At 44.5% G+C, this 21250-nt stretch overlaps 1 protein-coding gene across 5 annotated transcripts in view; it reads left to right on the forward strand.

The window, feature by feature from the left end:
- Positions 1-21250, forward strand: part of RNF144B (ring finger protein 144B) — a 91761-nt gene that overhangs the window by 42219 nt on the left and 28292 nt on the right. For 4 of the 5 annotated variants that reach the window (XM_083824064.1, XM_083824061.1, XM_083824060.1 and 1 more), the window contains exon 2: positions 10305-10493. The exons of the other annotated variant lie outside the window; for it this stretch is intronic. In XM_083824064.1, coding sequence (XP_083680190.1) covers positions 10329-10493 — 165 coding nt within the window. In that variant the 5' untranslated portion in view covers positions 10305-10328. The remainder of the gene's footprint in view (positions 1-10304; positions 10494-21250) is intronic. 5 annotated transcript variants of the gene reach the window in all.

Here is a 21250-nt window from a genome sequence, read left to right on the forward strand (position 1 = left end):
GCTACATTCTTTTCCAAAATATTTTATATATTTATTTCTTGGTTGCTAGCATGATATAAAAATACTCTGTACGGCTAGTGCTTCTTGAACAGCAGCTCAAGGGCTTGTTTTTTCCCACCTTTCCAATGAAAACAAGTGAGAGAAATTGCCTTCAGTGTGTTCTCATGTACCAGACAGCACATTTACTTCGGCTGCTTGTTCTTTAAAGAAGTTTTCTTAAAATACAATTTTTACAGTGCATGAAGTATTACGCATCTATTTTTCTTAAGCTCTGCTCAGACAGAACAGCTATTGATATACTTTCTGATACTTCAGCTTGGTGGCGTATTATGGTAGTCCAAAAATGGGTTTTCCTTAGACATGTATGTAATCAAGTCATTGGTTTGCTTGCATTAAGGCACAGGTGTAATACAGTAATTCTGAATGTATTAAAATGTATTTTAAATTAGACCTTTCATTCGTGGTTGCTTTTTTGGACAGCAGAATTTCGAAAAATCTAAGTACTTGTGTAACTTGTTAATAATCCCATCATAATAAAGCAAAATACTTAGGCTTTGATACACAGGAACACTTAAGCATATGATTAAGTGTCCTCCTTGAAGATGAAGGCTTTCCTGAACGGGAGCTTTAATCATATGTTTTACAGCCTTACTGAACCAGTACTTCGTAAGTAATGCTGTATAGACGAGATTGGCAGCTCTGTGTAGGCAGTGCATATCAAAAGAAGAAATTAATGCATTGTGGTTTAGTGGCGAGTCTATTAGACCACAGAAATAATAGCCTGCTTGATTCACACCAATACCTTGTGCAGAACCGTTGAGTTTAAAAAACCTGCCTTAAATGTGGATTTTGAGTAAGAGCAGAAGAAGGATGTGGAGCTGTTAGAGCAGGTCCAGAGGAGGGCCACGAAGATGCTCAGAGGGCTGGAGCACCTCTCCTGTGAAGAAAGGCTGAGAGAGCTGGGGATGTTCAGCTTGGAAAAGAGAAGGCTCCGGGGTGACCTCATTGCAGCTTTTCAGTAAAGGGGGCTTATAAAAATGATGGACAGCAACTTTTTGCTTGGGCAAATGTTTTTTTTTTTTGCTTGGGCAAAATGATAGGACAAGGGGGAATGGTTTAAAACTGAAACAGGGTACGTTTAGATTAGACATAAGGAATAAATTCTTCACTCAGAGGGTGGTGAGGCACTGGCACAGGCTGCCCAGAGAAGCTGTGGATGCCCCATCCCTGGAGGTGTTCAAGGCCAGGCTGGTTGGGGCTTTGGGCAGCCTGGTCTGGTGGGAGGTGTCCCTGCCCATGGCAGGGGGTTGGCACTGGGTGGTCTTTATGGTCTTTAAGGTCCCTTCCAACCCATTCATTCCAAGCCATTCTGTGATTCTATGATTTGAATAACTTTGTCTTGGGAGAACTGGGCCAGCTAAGGACTTGTAACCAAAGCTGGTAAAGAGGACAGAGTTTTGTTGAAGCTGATCTTAGAAACACATAGGTTTCTGACATCTGTCTTCATGTGTCCTAATTTCACATCTTGGTTTATATCTTCTGTGATCTGACCCCGTTACCTTAATACCACTCTGTTATATTTTTGACATATTTCTGTAATTACTCTTTTTCTCCAGGGGCCTGATTTTTAGGATTGGTTTTGCATGCTTGTATTTTTCAGGAATTACTATTATTATTAAGGGGCGAACCTTAGTTACAGGAAACAACCAAATGCTGAGTTGAACAATGTCAAAACAGGTTTTTATATGGCATTGAAGTCATTTTGTAATGGGTGGAGTACTTCAAAAATCTCTAGGGCATGAGAAACAATTACAGCACTTGCAAATTCTTCTTTAGTAAAGCTTAGTGATTACCTGGTACACTAAATGGGAACTTCAGGCAGGTGCTGTCAGTAGTTCTGATACTAAAAGTTTTTTTTTTTTTTTGTAAAATGGGGAAGTGCTATGTTACGTGTTAGGGCGACACATGACCGTACACCTAATCCCAGACCTCTTCATGATCCCATGTTCATGCAGGTCCATGCCTGGGTGCTGGTCGATTGCAAGCCAAGGGAGGATGTTGGGGTAGAGGGGACATGAGGGCTTACCCAGTCCCACAGGATGGGCCACCTGCCCGAAAAACACATGAAGGGCCCTTTTTATCCTGTGAATGTTTCTTGTTTGTACGCTTTTGCACATTTCTTGACTTCCTTTAAACTCATGTTGTGGTTTAACCCGGCTGGCAGCTAAACACCACACAGCCGTTCGCTCACCCTCCCCCCTCCCTCTCTGGGATGGGGGGAGAGAAACGGGAAAGTGAAGCCTGTGAGTTGAGATAAAGACGGTTTATTAAGACAGGAAAATAATAATAACAATAATAATAATAATAGTGATAATGGTAATAGTATTAACAATAATAATGTGTAAGAAAACAAGTGATGCACAATGCAATTGCTCACCACCCGCTGACCGATGCCCAGCCTATTCCCGAGCAGCCGGCCCCCCCACCCCGGCCAGCCACCCCTATATATTGTTTAGCATGACGTCAGATGGTATGGAATACCCCTTTGGCCAGTTTGGGTCAGCTGTCCTGGGTCTGTCCCCTCCCAGCTCCTGCTGCACCCCCAGCCTGCTCGCTGGCAGGACAGAGCAAGAAGCCGAAAAGTCCTTGGCCTGGTGTAAACACTGCTCTGCAACAATTAAAACATCAGCATGTTATCAGCGCTCTTCTCATCCTAATCCAAAACATAGCACCCTACCAGCTACTATGAGCTACTTAACTCTGTCCTAACTGGAACCAGGACAACTCAGCGTTGAGCTGAAAGCGTGGAACTACTAACTCCAGCAGAATTGTTTGTAAACAGGAGGCTCGACGTCGCTTCTCTAAGAACTCTGTTGTTATTGGATGCAGCGTGTGAGAAATGAAAGGATGACTTATGGTGCTGAATGTAATCCATTCATACTCCTCCAGCATCAGTGCAGAAGGCTTTCATGATTTTATGTGATCTTTCTAAGAGGCGAAAGTCACACCCAGATACTTTTTTTAGCTAAATACAGTGAGTTGATTGCAGGCACTCAGACAATGTTCTTCTGATGTTGCAGCTCAGCAGACTGCCTGGCTTGTTTGCTCTGTCACATACACAGAGCAACTTTTGTTCTTTGAGCCCAGTAATCTGGGTTTGAGGCACCTGGGCAGACTTAAGCGAGCCTTTGTATGACTGTGACAAGGATGTTACCTTACAGTGTGTGCTCACAGGGGAAAGTTTCAGCCCTTGCTTGCATCAGTTTTTAACACCTCTGTGGAGCTGTGCTGGCTTGACCCTGGCTGGCTGCCCAATGCCCACCCAGCTGTGCTCTCACTCCCCCTCCTCAACAGGACACGGGGGGGACGTCAGAGGGAAAACTCACTGGGTTGAGATAAAGGCAAGGAGATCGCTTGCCACATGCCAGCACGGGCAAAACAGACTCTACTTGGGGAAAATTAGTTTCTTGCAAATTAGAATAGATTTGGATGGTGAGAAACTGATCCCAAAATTAACGCAATGCCTCCCCGGCCTCCCATTTTTCCTAGGGTCAACTTCAGTCCTTCATTCCCAGCTCCTCCACCTCTTCCCACAAGTGGTACAGGGTACAGGTTCTGCTCTGACCTCGGTGCTTGCCGGGTTGCTTCTCATGCTTTTTTTACCTTCTGAAATACACACCTGAGGATGCAATTTGAAGTGTCTATCCTGCAGATGTGTGAGGTGAATACCTTCATGGGATCTCATGGTATAGGCCCTGGAAGACCTTCCCCGGGGGTTGTGTCTGCTGAGTCTGTCCCGGCTCTTGATCTGGAGGCCACAAAACGTGACAAATGCTATAACCTGTTCTGCTCTGTACCCACAGGAGTAAACATAGCCAATTCAGCATACCTGTGGTGGTTAATAGTTTCCACTTCAGGACACTAATAGCAAGATGTGCAACAGTACCTGTCCAGGAGTAGGTACAGTGGATATTTGCTGTAGGGAAGTAGTTTTCAAAGCCAGACGCTGGTGGTCCGTGGTGTCAGGAGGCCCTGAAGGCAGACGGGTTCTATACACCTTCCTCCTGTGCTTTTGCTGTTGTGTTTTTCTTACTTTGCTCAAAACCTCTGATGCTTTCGTGTTAGTGTTTCTGTATTTACTTATCCTCCTGCCCCTCCTGAGTCCTTTCTCGCTCACTTTGACCATGCCTGTATGTTTTCTTGCTTATGGAGAGACATTTCAGTTCTACGTGAAAGCTTTGTCACCTCCCTAAGGCAAAGCAAAAGAGCCTGCAGGCAGCTGAAGGAAACAGAAGGGTGGACAGGTCTGAGCGCTCAGCAAACTGCTCCTGGTGACTGTGCAGTTTACCCCCTCCCAGGACTGACCCCATCCAGCTTGCTCTCATTTGTTCAGGCTTTTTCATCATGCCTTATCCTAGAACATTGACACCACTAGCGTCAGAGCCGGGGAAGGATGAATGTCCTCAACAGGTCCTCTTCCTTATAAGCCTTGCAGCACACAATTTGCGGAAATACATCCCATTTCCTGGAAATTCCATGTAATGTAAAAGGAACACGGTCTGTGTGTGTGTGTGAATGTGAGTATGTGGCTGATAGATGCAAGTAAAAAGACTTGGATCTTGGGCCCTTAGACAGGAGTGTTTATGCTCATTGGGGCCAGTTTGGCCGGTTTGACCCAGTTTGACTGATTTATGCTGGTACAGAATTTAGTCTTATGTGTTCCTCTGGGTTAGAGCATCCCTAACATGTGTTTATCCTTGTTATACAACATCTCATGCAGCCTTTGTTGTTGTTCAGTGGAGGTTTTTGTGCAAAATTATGTGCTGTATTTGGGTTTCCATGAGGCATATATCACTTTATATGGGATTCTGTCATAATTGGGGTATTTGTGTTTGTGAGTAAGAAAAAGAAGAAAAGGAAGATCTTAGTGCTTACAGATGTATCCTGTCTATATGAGGTTCCCAGAAACTTTCCATTTACTTTTATTTCAGGTCATTTTTGTTAATATAATCAGATGTGGAATGCTGTCCTCTTTGTCCCCAACTCATTCTTCAGTGACTCCTTCTTCCCCTGCAGGACGCATACATCTAAGATATTTTGTTTTCAGCCTAAAGTCTTGGCAACTTGTAATTACAGTAGGAATTTTAATCCACTGTAAAGAGAGCTAATGGATGTATAATTAACTAATGACAGTCTGTGGGACAAGGCCAGGCAAAGTGAAAGCCATAAAAATGTGGAGCGGATGAGTTTGAAGTTCACAGCTGCTCCGCAGTGGATGGAAAAGTCAGTTCTGCCAGGGGTAGTAAAGTTGAGTAGATGGTTTGAGAGCTCAGGAGAGGACAATGGGCCTTGAGGCGTTGGGAGAGAAGGAGTAGAGGGTGAGAGCTGGAAGAAGACAAGTAAATTTCTCTCCCCATCACTTCCACCACCTGAAACATGGGATTGAACCTCCTTCCTCCCCCTCTACTCTGCCCTGGTCAGGCCTCACCTGGTGTACTGTGTCCAGTTCTGGGCTCCCCAGTACAAAAAAGACAGGGATCTCCTGGAAAGAGTCCAGTGGAGGGCCACAAAAATGATATGGGGCCTGGAGCATCTTCCCTGTGAGGAAAGGCTGAGAGACCTGGATCTGTTCAGCCTGGAGAAAAGAAGACTGAGAGGGGATCTTATTAATGTTTACAAATATCTTAAGTATGGGAGACAGAGGGATTTGGCCAACCTTTTTTTGTGGTTTGTGTGGACAGGACAAGGGGCAATGGCCACAAACTGGAGTACAGGAAGTTCCACACCAACATGCGAAAGAACTTCTTCACGGTGAGGGTGACGGAGCACTGGGACAGGCTGCCCAGGGAGGTTGTGGAGTCTCCTTCTCTGGAGATATTCAAGGCCCGTCTGAATGCCTACCTGGGCAGCCTGCTCTAGGGAACCTGCTTTGGCAGGGGGGTTTGACCCGATGATCTCTTGAGGTCCCTTCCAACCCCTACAATTCTGTGATTCTGTGATTCCTAGGCCCAGTTTCTCTTGCCACTGGATGGGGCTATCCCTCTCCATGACCATTAACTCTTCTTCCTGCATGCTTTCCTTGGCACTGGCAGCACAAGTAGCTATTCTGGTGGGCATAAGCAGAGACCAGTTGGTTGGGTTGCTCCAGGAAAAGGAGCGGGCCGTGCACGCTCTCCCTCTTTGATGGACAGATTTTCAGGTACTAACAGGGTGGCTTTACCTGTGCCAGCCTGACCTGGAGAACTGCTTATGGACAAGCCAGCTCCTCAGGGGGCATGGAGAGAGAACTGCTTGTAGTAGCCATGGTGCCTCCTTCGGGTGCTGTGCCCATGGGGCTGTGGTCATGGCTGCTCTGTTTGCTGAACCCCCCTTGGGGTGAACGAGGTTGTGGTGAGGTGAGGCAGCCCAGCCTGCACGGGGGGCAGGATTCTCTGGTTGGCCAGGTTTGCGTGGTGCTGTCTGCTGGGTGCGCTGCTCATGGAGGTGAGTAGCTTACCTGTACGGATGCAGCTGATGTTGAAAAGCATACCTGAGTAAACGCGTTATAATCCTGCTAAATATTGAGATAATGTCTAGCATGTTCTAAATAACAGGTAGTTCTTGATCTGCCGTAGCATTTCCAGTGACTCACTCCCTTTTCCCCCTTGTTGCAGTAATTACAGAAGAGTGTTGCAGTTTCTGACTCAGAGGGAGGCTTCGCTCCAAGGCTCCTGGCCCTGCAGGCAGCCCAGCTCAGCAGCCATATGGGGCGAGTTGTGGGGGTCTGCGTGGCAGCTGGCGGGGACTGAGCCAAGAATAATGCAGGCGTGGCATATGTTTTGAACAAGAGATAGCAAGCCATTAACGGGAGAATTTCCTTGCGGCTAACCCGAAGCAAGTTGGTTGCCAGAATCTTGGCTATGACTTTTGTGTCTCTCAGACTGGGTGCTTAAAGGAAAGACATCCGAAGGGACAGGTGACACCTTCTCTGTCAGGCTGGGCTAGGAAAATACAGACTGAAAAAGAGCGTAAGTGTGCTCCACCCAGGCTTGTTGTGGTTTCACAGCTTTTGAAGAGAAATGGTCTTCTTGCAGACACAAGGGAAACCAGACATGAGTCTCAAGGGGTAGGCATGGAGATGGGGCTCAACCGTATGACATATAGTGAGATGGGAGCTGTGGGGCAAATTTCACATGTGCTGTCCCCTCTTGCTTCATGAACACCATAATTTCTCCTTCTGGGGAGAAATTCAGCAGGTACTGAAGCCAATGCATAGTGTGCACACTGACTGGGTGCAGCTGCCATGGCTGGTCGGGGAGCAGCAGAACACCAGCAGTGACACGCTGCCAAACGTGACCTGACAGCCCTGCCATGAGGACACTTAGGGCTGCAGGGGAGGGAAGCACGAGTGGACCAAAGGGATCTCCTGTTTGCCTCGTGAGATGTCAGATCTCACAGGCACGTGAATGGGTCTTGATCCTCTGCAGTTTTCATAGTTGTGTAGCCTCCATTTGTAATGAGGCTTTTTAGATTTAGTAGTGCTGTGCTCTCACTTTGTGCTGGTGCAAGTGTCCGTGTGCAGCTGGCCACCGTGTCTCTCCTTATAAGAAATGTGTGTGAAGGTCCTCTTGGCATCAGCAAAGTATATTCAGAAGCAAGTATTCAGGCCATGCTTTTTGGAGATGGCGATAGATTTTCCTGTGCCCTAAATACTGCACCAAAACCCACTGTCTATTTTGAGGTGAACAAAATCTGCAAACTTCCTTACTGTTGTTTCAGTTTAAGCACGAGATCATTTTCTTTAATTTCTCTTTCAGTGTAAGTGGGTAAGAATGGGGATCTTGAATTTTTTAATGGTTATGGTGCGGTGTTTTCAAATGCTCAGAAAAGGTCAGAAAACATATGTATGAGCATGGTATCTCCACATATAATGGAATCAGATTCCAATCCATTGCTCCTTCTCAAGGGAGAGACATTTCTTCCCCAAGCACTGGTGTGACATAATGTGTGGTAGAAACATGACTATTTTGAGTATCCCTATGTCAAAGTGCTAGTGCACTTAGTTTACGGTTCACAAACCTCATTTATATGCCTAAGAGCCCTGTGATATAGATTGAAGAGTTGCATGCCAGTGAGTGGGATACCAAAAAAACACAGACCTGAGCAGGCAGCTATCCATCATAGTCAAGGGAATGCAGAAAGAGAACTATTCATGAAACACTCTTACTCCTTTGGGTTTAAGTTTCAGCCCCATATCATGTAGGACATGCGATGTGAAAGGCTTTCCTGGGTTTAGATGCCTTTGCTCCCCATCTTGGTAGGGACTGCTAGCTCACTGTCTCAGTGACAACTCAAGGAGAAGGTACGGTTTGTGGTACCTGCCACTTATATTAGAGGCTAAATGTTTGAAGTGCTTGCCTATGGAGTGGGAGTCTGTACTTGCAGTTGTCTTGCACTGCCCAGGAGAGCCCCCAGGTCAAATGGAAGGTGGGAGCGGAGCTGAAATTGTGTGGGTGCATCAATGACCGCAAGATTCACAGTAACAGGAGGGACATGACTCTGAAACTCGTTTGAGAGGGCAGAGTGATGTGTATGTGTACATATATAAGCATTTTTTCAAATACAGAATTCATTGTCCCAAGTCCCCGCGGCACTTGCAGGGCAAGCAGGCGATCAGGCCCAGTCAGCATGGGTTTATGAAAGGCAGGTCCTGCTTGACGAACCTGATCTCCTTCTATGACCAAGTGACGCGCTTGGTGGATGAGGGAAAGGCTGTGGACGTGGTCTACCTTGACCTCAGTAAGGCTTTTGACACCGTTCCCCACAAGAAACTGTTCCTCAAGAAACTGGCTGCTCGGGGCTTGGACTGGCGTACGCTTCGCTGGGTTAGAAACTGGCTGGATGGCCGGGCCCAGAGAGTTGTGGTGAATGGAGTCAAATCTGGTTGGAGGCCGGTCACTAGTGGTGTCCCCCAGGGCTCGGTACTGGGGCCGGTCCTCTTTAATATCTTTATTGATGATCTGGATGAGGGCGTCCAGTGCACCCTCAGTAAGTTTGCAGATGACACCAAGTTAGGTGCGTGTGTCGATCTGCTCGAGGGCAGGAAGGCTCTGCAGGAGGATCTGGATAGGCTGGAGCGATGGGCTGAGGCCAACTGCATGAAGTTCAACAAGGCCAAGTGCCGGGTCCTGCACCTGGGCTGCAACAACCCCAAGCAGAGCTACAGGCTGGGAGATGAGTGGCTGGAAAGCTGCCTGGCCGAGAAGGACCTGGGAGTATTGGTGGATAGTCGGCTGAATATGAGCCAGCAGTGTGCTCAGGTGGCCAAGAAGGCCAACAGCATCCTGGCCTGTATAAGAAGCAGTGTGGCCAGCAGGTCGAGGGAAGTGATTGTGCCCCTGTACTCGGCTCTGGTGAGGCCGCACCTCGAGTACTGTGTTCAGTTTTGGGCCCCTCGCTACAGGAAGGACATGGACGTGCTCGAGCGAGTCCAGAGAAGGGCGACCAAGCTGGTGAGGGGTCTGGAGAACAAGTCTTACGAGGAGCGGCTGAGGGAGCTGGGCTTGTTCAGCCTGGAGAAGAGGAGGCTCAGGGGCGACCTCATCGCTCTCTACAGTTACCTGAAAGGAGGCTGTAGAGAGGTGGGGGTTGGTCTATTCTCCCACGTGCCTAGTGACAGGACGAGGGGGAATGGGCTAAAGTTGCGACGGGAGTTTTAGGTTGGATGTTAGGAAGTACTTCTTTACCGAAAGGGTTATTAAGCATTGGAACGGGCTGCCCAGGGAGGTGGTGGAGTCACCATCCCTGGAGGTCTTTAAAAGACGTTTAGATGTAGAGCTTAGGGATATGGTTTAGTGGAATACTTAGTGTTAGGTCGGAGGTTGGACTCGATGATCTTGAGGTCTCTTCCAACCTAGAGAAATCTGTGAATCTGTGAATCTGTGAAAGTCAGATCCTTGCTCCTAGGACTTTGGTGAGGGCTTTGACTGGTGTTCTGTTGCATACAATATAAATAATATCTCATCTATGTGATTTTTTTTTTTTTTTTAAATTTGATGATAAATGGCGTGACCGACATGCTTCATGCCAATGAGGTAAATATTCTCTGAGAATGCAACCCAGTTCAGGCCTTTTGGGGAGCTGAGCTCTCAAGCATCTTCTTGGTAAATTTTGAACATCCTGAAGCGTGAGACTGGCACCGAGATGCTGAAGTAGTGAATTCGGGTGTGCAGGGGCTTTTATGGATCCGAGCTGTAAGTTCTCGGATCAATGAGAAGTGACTGTGTGGCCTGTGGGATGTTTCAGCTGTTGATTTCTCTTTTCAGGCAGAGCGGACGATTGGTGAGCAGATGGGCTCTGCTGGGAAGGCTTGCCCTCTCACCATGACAGCTGACAAGTCAGAAGCTGGAGAGTTAGCTCTGGAGCCGCTGCTCACTTGCAAGCTATGTCTCTGTGAATATTCCCTGGATAAGATGACCACTCTTCAGGAATGCAGCTGCATCTTTTGTACATCGGTAAGATCTAGCAGCACCTTTAAGTTACAGGAGCAGAGTAGTGGGGGATAGACAAACCTCTGAGATAGGGTTGCTTGGGATGGCTTGTCCCCTGCTAGAAAGATGTTATCCATGCTGATAGAGGATGCTTTCCTAAAGAACATTTGGCATTAGTCTGTCTTGCCTTATCTAAAGACTTATCTGCCATTCAGTTTTTGACAATGTGTAACTCTTAGAGATATTTACATAGCAAATAATAAGAAATACCAGTATTAAATGGGGAATATATGCATTTTAAGACTGTCGGAGAACATACGCCATCTATATACAGTCTCAGCATTTATTTTTTCTTAAGTGAAATCTTGAAATGTCATAGAACGACTGTGAGATTTTGTTAGGTTTTGTTTCCCTGTTATTTTCTGAGTAGTCAGATGCCTATTTTTTTTTCTTTTAAGTCTTGCATGTATTTTTCAAGGGCAATCAGAAAACCTAAACAAAAACTGGCCTATTGAACCTTTGTCTCTGCAGTCTATGCTGCGGAGAAATTGCCCAGGTTATGCATTGCCTATAGTTGTCAGTGAGGACTTTCTATCCTTCAAATTCAGATCAAATAAAGCTGCTGGAAGTGATAAAGGCTGAGGTTGAGCGAGCCCTTGAAAGCCCTACATATATTAGTGCTCTTCTGGTTTCTTTTTGTCAGCATGGGAAAATGAACCCAGTTTCTCTGGCAATAGTGACTTTGATGTACCTGACTAACGGATATTGGAAGTAGGTCAGAAGCTGCTGTACAGAGGGTTTTTTTTTTTTTTTTAAATTCCAGAATAAACATTTTTTTTTAACAACTTGTGGATGAGCATCAAATAAGTACTTTTAAGTTTTGTGCTTGATTGTTTGAACTCATGGAAAAAATGAGATATTTGTCAAGCCTGCTTGAGTCAGAGTATCCTCTTTTACACTGAGTTAAGGCCAGCTTAAGAGGGACAAGAATCTAGTTACGTGTTTCAAGAAACTAGAGTAAGATTGGTTAATGTGCATTTTCAACCTGAACTTCATTAAGTGTCTTTTCCTTGATGACTTCTGCAAAACATTTCCACTCTTTAGTTTGTAACGTAGGTTTTAAGAGAACATGCCTAACAGGTAGATATGAAGGAAGATACAACTTTAGATTTAAAAATTTGGATATGTGGATACATTTAAAGTGGTCCCACTCCAAGAATTCAACGACTCTGATTTAGTATCATTAACAGCACATGACTCTGACCTCAGTGTTAGCAGGGCAGAGTAATTCCTTCTCCCCTGGGGAAGGGAGGACTGCTGAGGACTGTGCCAGGCAGAGATGTTCTCTCCAATCCGCCAGGGCCCTGGCTAAAGGGAGATGTCAGCGATGGCTGTATGTGGTTGCGGTCCCCACCTGTCCCTTGTGGTTGCTGCATCCTCCGCCCCATACGTACAGCCCTTACCTGGCCAGCAGCATGACGAGCATCTGCTCTGAGCTTGGCTCTCCAGTGCCATTGCAAAAAAATTGGAAAGTGCAGTCACGGTTGCTTTGCATCTGTGCAGACTTCGCTGCCTTTGTCTAAGGCTAGAACCAGCCTTGGGTGAGTACTGAATGCAGCTGGGAGAAGTCTTTCAACAAAATCTATTTATTTCAGTGTGCCTAATATGCCTCGGTTGTGCTTATGCTCTGTGTCTACCCTTTGGCTGTTGTTGCCTGCTTGCCTCTGTCTTTCACGGTCACTTCTCACTTGTCCTGCAAGCGCCTTGCCTGGCTGTGATATCAGGGGCAGGTAAGGAAAGGAACAGCTCCTTTGTGAGCAGGCTGTCCATGAGGAGAGGCTGCCGTCTCCTTATTTCTGTGGCTGCCGGTGTGAAAGGTTGGACAGGGGCTGAGTCACTGCCTGCAGAATGCTCTGCGCTTTCCTGCTCCCTTTCCTGTTGCTCACCACGTGTGCTGAGATGGAAACAAATGCGAGCAGGGCTGGCAGCAGCACAGCTTTTGACATGTATTTGCTCCCTGTGGTCCCTCTGTGCCCATGACGAAGCGCAGTTCTACCTACTGCTGCTGGGGTCTGGGCTCAGGAAGGCTCCTCTGGAGATCAAGGGTCTCAAAAAGCACTGAGACGTTTCGTGGTGGTTATAAAGAGAAAGGGAGTTATAAGGCACTTCTTTTAAAGGTGAGATATGTAACAGAGGAAGGTTGATTGATACCTGTAGCACAGGTCTGAATGGTAATCTGTGTCTGAGCACCCTCCCGATACACTTCTGTGCCGATGCATCACAAACACATGGATCTTGCATCCTGTAACAGAGGGCTCTGCAAACTTTTAACCTGACTAAATGCTTTAACATCTTGAACCCTGAGCAGTTTCTGGGAAGCTAAGTTGCATCGATACCTTTAGGCAGCCTCTGAAGAGCAGTGGCAGAAGCACCTCGCTACAGAGTGCCTTGCTACAGAGTGCTGGGGCTTGCACCGGGCATTGCTCAGGGCAGAACCTGCAGTAGCTGCTCTGGTATGCAACGCCATAACTTTCCTCCCACCCATGACAAGGCTTTTAGATCCCTTCAAGCTGCCTTTAAGACAGAGATTGCAGTGAGAATGTCAACCCTGAGCTATGGGATCAAGCCCATATTAGTTTTTGAGCTAGCAATGCTTTCAGCTTGCATAGCTTATTCTTATCTTTTATCACTAAGGTTAATTCTGTAGATTCAAGAGCAGTACTAAATTTGAAATTTAATAGAAAAGGACTTGACATGGACATAGTATGTTCTATTGTTATATTAATTGTGTGAGGCCTTTTCTTTTTTGACAGCTGTAATGATGCTTCTCTGTCTATGGCTGTTTATCACTACAGCATTTTTAGCTGTGGAAATAATTGGAAGTTGTTAATGTTTAGGCATGTGCAGGGGGAGATCATATCTCCTTTTCATTCAAATTGTGTACAGCTATGTTTTCAACTTAGATACCTTATATATCTCATAAAGACTGTGTTCTAGCCAAAGTAAGTAAACTCTGTTTAAGAAGGTGTATGCTTGAATTTTGGTGGAAAGTTGCTATTAAGGCAGGAGCTTTTCAACTACCTATAAACAGTTTTACTCTGTCTGTTTGGAGAAGGAAAAGCAGATGGCTTTGTGGAACGCACTTGATGTGTTATTTGGTAGCCCAGTCAGGTCTGAACAGTCATCAGCCTTGTATTTCTCCACATTTGTTGCGGTTGGCATAAGACTCCACTGAAATGTGAGATGAAGCACACATTTACACATCCCAAGAATTTAGAAATGGCTATAATGCACATCATGGCTTGGTTTCGCTGTGTTTGGTTTATATTAGTTTCTAATGCAAGATCGATCTCTAAAGAGGGCTGGGCAGGGAAATGATGAGGTATATTTTCTCTGCAAAACTTTTGTTGTCTGCACTTTATGTTACTCTGATCATTTCCTATATCCATAAAACCTTTGCAGTGATGTACAATATTGTAAATGAATATACGTACATATATTCAACAATATGCGTATTGCTTGTACCACATGGTTTTGTTTTACTTGTCCCATTCAGAAAAGGGGGGTGGGAGGTGTCTAGTCTGTTCCCCATACTGCTTGTATTTTTTTTTTCCATCTCTCCAGTCATCCTTCTTGCATATTTGGCAGGATGTCCTTTGTATCTACAGTACCTTGTGCTTGCCTTGTCTTGCAACCTCAATGTCCTTGGATGCCACACACATGTGCAGCTACACAGGTCTTTGCTCCTTTGGTGGTCACACTGCTCATGTATGTACATAAAACAATTATACTCCATGTCTGGCTGTGCCGTCAGAGTGTTAAGAAATACAGTATTTTAGTGCACTTCTCTTTGGGTCCAAAGCAAACTAATATTTATTATATCCTGATTAATACACTTGGAAAATTATATTTTGCCTCGCTTGGGCGAACATCAGGAGTGCTCTGGTGGGTTACTTACTGTTAACAACATTGTTGTTACGGAGAACATGGTTTTGGGGGGGGGGGGCTGTAAATGTGTGAGCATGCTGGTGTCAGCTTTTCCCCCCACACCAATTCTGTTTGGTTTTGCCTTTGCTTTTTTTCCCCCCTCTTTCTGAGCATTTCAGGTCTCTGACGTGAGCCAGGTGAGCAATTGCTCACTATAGCATTGCTGCTATTTACGTCGAGCAGCAGCTTTTGTCCATGTCTTGTGTGTTATTTACTGGAATAGTGTTTGAGTTGCAAAAAACAACAAACTCTAAACACAAAAGATACTTTTATGTATTTGCTCCTGTGTTGTCAGCACATGTTTATGCAGGACCAGCATGAATCACCCTTTTTTTTTTCCAAGCAAATTCTTTGTTAGGTCTTGTATTTCTGAGAAGTGTGTGAGGTAACTGAGTTACAAAACAAATACCATGATGATCACCTGTTTGTTACTTTGGTCCACAGAATCCAGTCGAAGTAAGATTAAACTTCCTGAAACCTTAAAAGGAGAAGTCAACGTGCAATGTTGAATAGAAGCACAGGTAGCTTCTGCCTTGAGTATTCTACAAGTAGAAGGTGATCCGGTGGTGTTTGGAAGAACAAGATTTTCTGCTCTAGCTATGTGTGACAGCAAGGCCAGGGCTCTAGGCATGGGCAAAACAGGCTTTTTTTTCCTGCTGTTGACAGCCTAGTGTCCTGGGCAGCTCTTGCCTGCCTGGTGAGGAAGCTGCAGCCTCTGAAAGAGGAGCTTGCGTGCTGCTGCCAGCTATTTTTGCTAGAGGGGAAGGGAAAACCCTTCCACAGAAACAGGAGTTTCTGTTGTGTTTGGCCAGCAAGACACTCTTAAGGCTCCTCTGCTTTCCTTGTGTCTTTTAGGAGCAGCTGTGCGCTGCCCTACTTCCTTCTTCGGGTGGCCAAATGTTGACATTTTGTCCTTAGTACTGCAACGTCTTTGGCTGCTTTTGCAGGGGAGAGTTGGAGAACTGTAGACAAACTGATATGAAGGATCAGCATCAGCAAAAAGCATTTGAAGAAAAGCCTCATAGCAGAGGAGATTGAGCAGATCAAAGACAAGGGGGAGGCAGATGACAAAGAGCATGGGATGTCTGCGAAATGAAGCAAACATGCACACATACTACAGTGAAAGACTACTTAGTAAAACTTACGAGTAAGGAAAAATTTGGATTTGCCTGCGTCTAGCAAACTCTGGGTTTTAATCTCTCTTCTGTTTCTTTGTGCTAATTTTCAGGAGATTTCTTGATCCTCTCTTCCACCTCTTTTCTCCATCCTAGGAGACATCTGTATGTGCTCGCGGCTGCACCAGAACACTGTGTTCTCCTTTTCCTAAATAGCCCTTGTGCTGCGATGCCCCACTTACTTTATATAAGCTCACCTCAGATTGTTTTCTGTTTCCACCCACAGGTAGAAACCTGTCAAATTTTTTGACATTTCAGATTTTTTTTCTTTTTTCCCCCAGCTTGACATTTGAAATGTTGCAGAATAGCTTTGTTTTAAAGTTATAAAAAAGAAAATTCCTACACCTGCTAACACCAGTACTGAACATGTAGCAATTCTATAGTAATTTAGAGGGTCTGAAAACTTCTCACATGCATTTCTGGTCATTTTTAGTTTTGTGGTACCATTTCATGGTGAAGATTACCGGGACCCTATCCTGACTTTTCTGAAAGGCGTCTATCATGTGGAGGGCCATGTGTAAATTGATTTTGGACTGCGCACCTGAGCAGAGTCTAGCACCATTGGCTGTAGATCTGTTGAGACAAAGCTGACTACAGCAGATTTCTCAGGCTTACTTGAAAGATCCCCTAAAAATCCTGGCTTGTGGAGCAGCAAGAGGCCATTATATTCTAGTCCACTGTCATCTTTCCTTGTTGATATTTTCACTTAGTCATAACAAAATAAGATGCTTGTTAGTCATGTTTTTTCTCCCCTTCTACTCAGCCACAGTTTGTCATTTGAGGCTAAAAGGGATTTTTTTCACTTTCTTTCAAGCATCTTCCTCAATAAGGCTTTTGTGTGGTCTGATCTTGTATCCATTTAAAGGTAACTTCATTTATCACTGCACCTGGCCCTTAGCAGTTAAAATACAGATCAGACAATACAAGTACATGTTTTATTGGTGTGGTTTTGTTGTACTTTTAAAAAACTTTTTTTTGGTTGGAAAAGCCCCACATTTTTCTTCAAGCGAAGTGCAGATACCTCCAAGCTAATCGACAATAGGCTTAATTCATCTGGTTTTAAGACCTGCTGGAAAATACTTGACACATTCCAGGAGTTCAGTTACTACACATTGAAAGTGAGTGGTCTGCTTTACAGATTGAACATGCAGAGGTGCACGTGTCATGATAAAGATGAATGCATTAAACGTTATGTAGATCTGCCATAACTGCTGAGTACTGTTCTCTACTTTGATTTTATTTTTTTTTTTACATTTAGGTACACAATTGATTAAATATTGAGTGGATAGGGCAGCCACTGGGGTGAAAATTGAGAATTCTGGCAAGTTAATAATTCTACATATAAAACTTCACAGCTACTTCATTGTCATGCATATGCACTGAAGAGCAGGTAACATTTGTAAATAAGAAAGAAATGAGAACTATGTCTTATATAATAAAAAGTACACAAACACTACAGAGAACTGAAGTGAAAACTAAACTTAATCTGTTCTGACTCGTAAGACAGAGGCATGTGGCCCCTGGAATGCCAATCAAAAAGTTATGTCTTTTCTCCATATGTAGTCTTTTTATTTCACCCCTCAAATTTTGAGTTTGTGAAAGGCCAGGGCTAAAAAAATAAGCACCAAAAAAAACCCAACCCCAAACTCAATACAGTTTTGAGGACTTTGAGAAAGAGATTTAACATTTTAAGTCAGTCTTGTGGGTATTAAAACACGGGCCTGAGGTTTTCTTACATTTTCTGAAATGGAAATTGTCTTCAAGTTACACATTAGTAAGAAAGACTTTCTTCTTTGGCAGAATACTTTAAATCATATTTTTATGTTTAACGTAGATCATACTCTAGGAGTGGTTAAGAAATAGCGTGGACCTGATTTTTTCCCCCATTTCCACAGTTATCATGTTTAATTAAAGACAAATACCCTTACTTGTTCTGTATAAACTGCCACACAGTGGTTTGCAGCACTATATGTAGCACTTGACAGGAAAATAGGCCAGCCCTTTCAGTTTCCATCTTCTTCCTATCCATCCCTCCATCTCTCGTTAATACTACCTGTTCAGTTTTGCTGTATCACATCTGTTGTTTCCTTTTATGCTTTCATGTCCAAAACTGTGAGGCTGCATTTAGGGAGCTGAAGAGCAGGGTAATGGAATATGTCAAAGTACTTGGAAAGGCAGTATGTAGGAATGACTGGGATCCATCTTTTGTCTCTGGTATAGAGATGACCTGAAAATGCCTTTGAACAGAAGCATAAGATTTCCCAGGGAGAAGGATATAATGCCTTTGTTACATCATTACCTAGCAACATAATACTAAAATTATACTTTGAACTCATTCTTAAGTTAAAATGCAGAACTGTTATGGTCCTTCTGCAGATTAAAGACATTGCCAAACAGACTTCCTTTTTTTTTTTTTTTTTTTTGGTCAGCATATTAAAAAAAAAAAAGCATATTATTAGGAAAAGAGAGAAAAAAAAAGTTGAAGTTAGAGCAACATGTACAAGAAGTGCTGAAATGAAGAATCCATGAGTAGTCTGAACAGAATTTTCTGTTCCTGGAGTTCACAGCTGACCATAGCAAACACTCTTGAAAAATACAGGAAGTGTTTATTACTGAAAAAGGATTTGTTATTCATTTGTGCATTGCTGGGTTGGGATTTTTAGTGCTTTTTTAAGAGAGTCTTCTTTCATGTTACAACTTACATTTTCAACAAAGCTTTGCCTCCAGGAGAGGAATGTGTACTTGGGCATATGTAAATATTTGCCTAAATCGTAATCTCTTTTACAAGTCCTGTAAAATAAAAATAAATGCATATATATTGCATGTACTATGAGAATATGATCCAAATACTTTACAGGCCTTAACTTACTAGATACTCACGAGTAGCATTTTTTGATGTAGACACCCGTCTTATTTTATTAAATGGCAGAAGGTGATGGCTTGAAAGACAGAAACATCTTATTGTGAAAAACAAATTATTGCCCCCGAATGCCTAGAAAGCAAATTATTTGAAAAAAAAGGTCTCATTATGCATTATGAATCTCAGGTAGAAGAAAAAAATAAGCGTAGTACTATTTTCACTGAAGTTAACAGTAGTCCAGCAGGAGCAAAAGTTGTTTGGTGAAGTCAGATTGGCACCAAAACCTTCTGTTAGGTGTACTGATTTTTACTAGTGGACTGGTATTTCCACATTGTAACTGATCCCTCTTCCTTGGTTGCATCAGGATTACCTAATGCCTTCCAGAACACAAGTATCTACGTGGTATAGCTGCTTGGTGGGCAGAACCTCAGTTAAGATGAATGTAAAGTGATCGGGGTACAGTTGCAGGCATGGGAGTTAAAATTCCCGTGGTTGGCTTCCTCCATTTATTTGAGGAGCAAACGTAGGGGAGCTAATCCTCTTATTCCATTTGTAGGCAGCAGGATTCAGACCTGTTGAGCGAGACCTCAGGGGGTTTTTAGTCCGTTGCCTTGACCATTCTGCCTCGACTAGGTAAGGCATTTGTGGAAACCTTGCTTGCTTCGAGGAAGGGCACTGCTGATGAGTCTGGAGAGCAAGCCTGTGGTATGACTGCCACTGAAAGCCACAGGTCCTCTGGTGCAGCTTCTGCAGTCACTGACGCTTGTAAATCACCAGACTGGGGGAAATTGGAGGGCATTGTGAAGCCCACAGGTGTCACAGCCTGGTGATTTGTTGGGTGTCAAGGTTTAGATCCTTTCAAGGAACTCCGGTGCCACAGAATGCCGAATATCTTGATCTTACCTTCACTTTGTAGAGTGACTAAGTAGCATGTGTAATAAATAAATAGCGTTTTTCGTTACTGGGATATTTCTGATTTTTGTAGACAAAAACCATAGAAAAAAAAAAAACTCTTTAACATTTTATGTCTATGTAATGAATTCTTCATAGTGTAGGAGGACATACTGCTGGGAAAATGAATCATGATGCGTTGTATAAACAGTGAATCCTCTTTTCATCACATTTGCAGCTTTTTCATCTTTTCAGATACTTTTATTTGCCACTTTTCAAGGAAGTAGCTAAATTAGTAGCTGAGCTGTAAATAATAGTAAAACTTCTTTAAAAACAGTCTTGCTGTTAACGTGGAAGTGTATTTGAAAATTTTAGTAATTTTCCACAATCTCTTCTTTGCTGCTAACTTGTGAAAGAGGGAACAAGAAGTTCACATCTTCATTGATGTACAGACTGAGGTAAAAAGCTTAATCCTTCAGTGATAAATGTAAAGGCTTCCTTTACGTCCTTCTGTCACTTTCTTGAATTGCACCCAGAACACGTTCTCCAAGCTAAGAAAATCAAGGCAAAATGTTTAATAGCTATGAAAGCTGTTGAACATGGAGGTTTGCGGTGAAGCGTTGGAAGATCTGTGGCACTGCACAAACCTGTTACGAAATCTCCCCAGGTCACACCCTAAAAGCACAGCGCCCTCTAAAAGTACCGCGGGAAGGCTTAACTCGCTGTCCTCACCCATGATCGGGTGGTGAGTGAGAAGAGAGAGAGAATCCAGATGCATTAATAATCCTCAGAAACCTCTGTTCTCCTGCCTCGGTATCCCTAATGGTTCAGCTAGTGCATACAAAAGCTGAAATCAAAATCTGTGCTGTGGATGGGAGCTCCTTAAGTGCTCCCTGCCCATCGTGGCAGGGGAGGGCAATTGCCAGCGCGCTGAGCTTCAGTCCTGGAAGTCTAAATTAAGAACAAGCCTCTGGGCTGCTGCTAGGCCTGCAGGAACTTCTCAGGCTTTGTCCTCGCTCCGTAACTGCCTGACCTGAGCTGCCCCCAGCATACAAATCCTCTGTACCACGCTGTCAAAACAAATTACTAAATATCAGGCAGCACCACAGAGGAGATAGAAGCCAGGATCTCAGCGAAAGTTAAAGGTTGTTCTCCCATGCTTTCTGATGAACTAAGGCAGACTAAAGTTTTTGGCAGGAGGGGAACTTTCCCCCTTTCTCAAATGTTGCACGTTGCAGCGCACGCAGGCTTCGGGGACAGGACTCGGACGGCTGAGCATCACTCACAGTGGACAGCGCAGGCACAAACCAGGGAGGGAAGCCGTGTCGGGAGTCGATGCCTGGTGCCCCGTTTCTCCTGCTGTATGATCTGAAGTGCGTGGGCACCCATGGTCTCTATCCGCATCAGCAGTGGGGCTGGGAGCTGCCCTGGGATCTGGGGGCACCGTTTTGCCACCGCCGTGGCTGTGCCTGGTTTTCTGCTTACCACTCTGTGGTGGAGCTGCGTGCTATAATGGGGTGACTGGTCTGGTGGTTACACTGTTTGTAAGCACGGTGCCTAGATGCCTTGAGGGAAGGCGGACGAGTGGATGGGAAAAGGCACGGAGTCTGCTGTTTGAATAACAAAAGAGTAGCTCCTGGGTAAATCTGGACTGATGCTCCCTACGTGGTTCATAGCATCTTCAGTTACTGACTGATTTCTTTTTCCCCCTTGACCTGTGAATATCTCCTTCACCTCCCACATATTGCTTGTGTACCATCTCTTCCTTACAGCCTGCTCTGCTGCTTTCTTACGGGAATGGGTGCTGGATCTGAATCCATTTAGTGCTTAATAAGCTAAGTATTTAAAACTTACCAGTAGGTTATATC

The sequence above is a fragment of the Anser anser genome (assembly GCF_964211835.1).
Source record: "Anser anser genome assembly, chromosome: 2".
In the NCBI taxonomy this organism is placed as follows: domain Eukaryota; kingdom Metazoa; phylum Chordata; class Aves; order Anseriformes; family Anatidae; genus Anser; species Anser anser.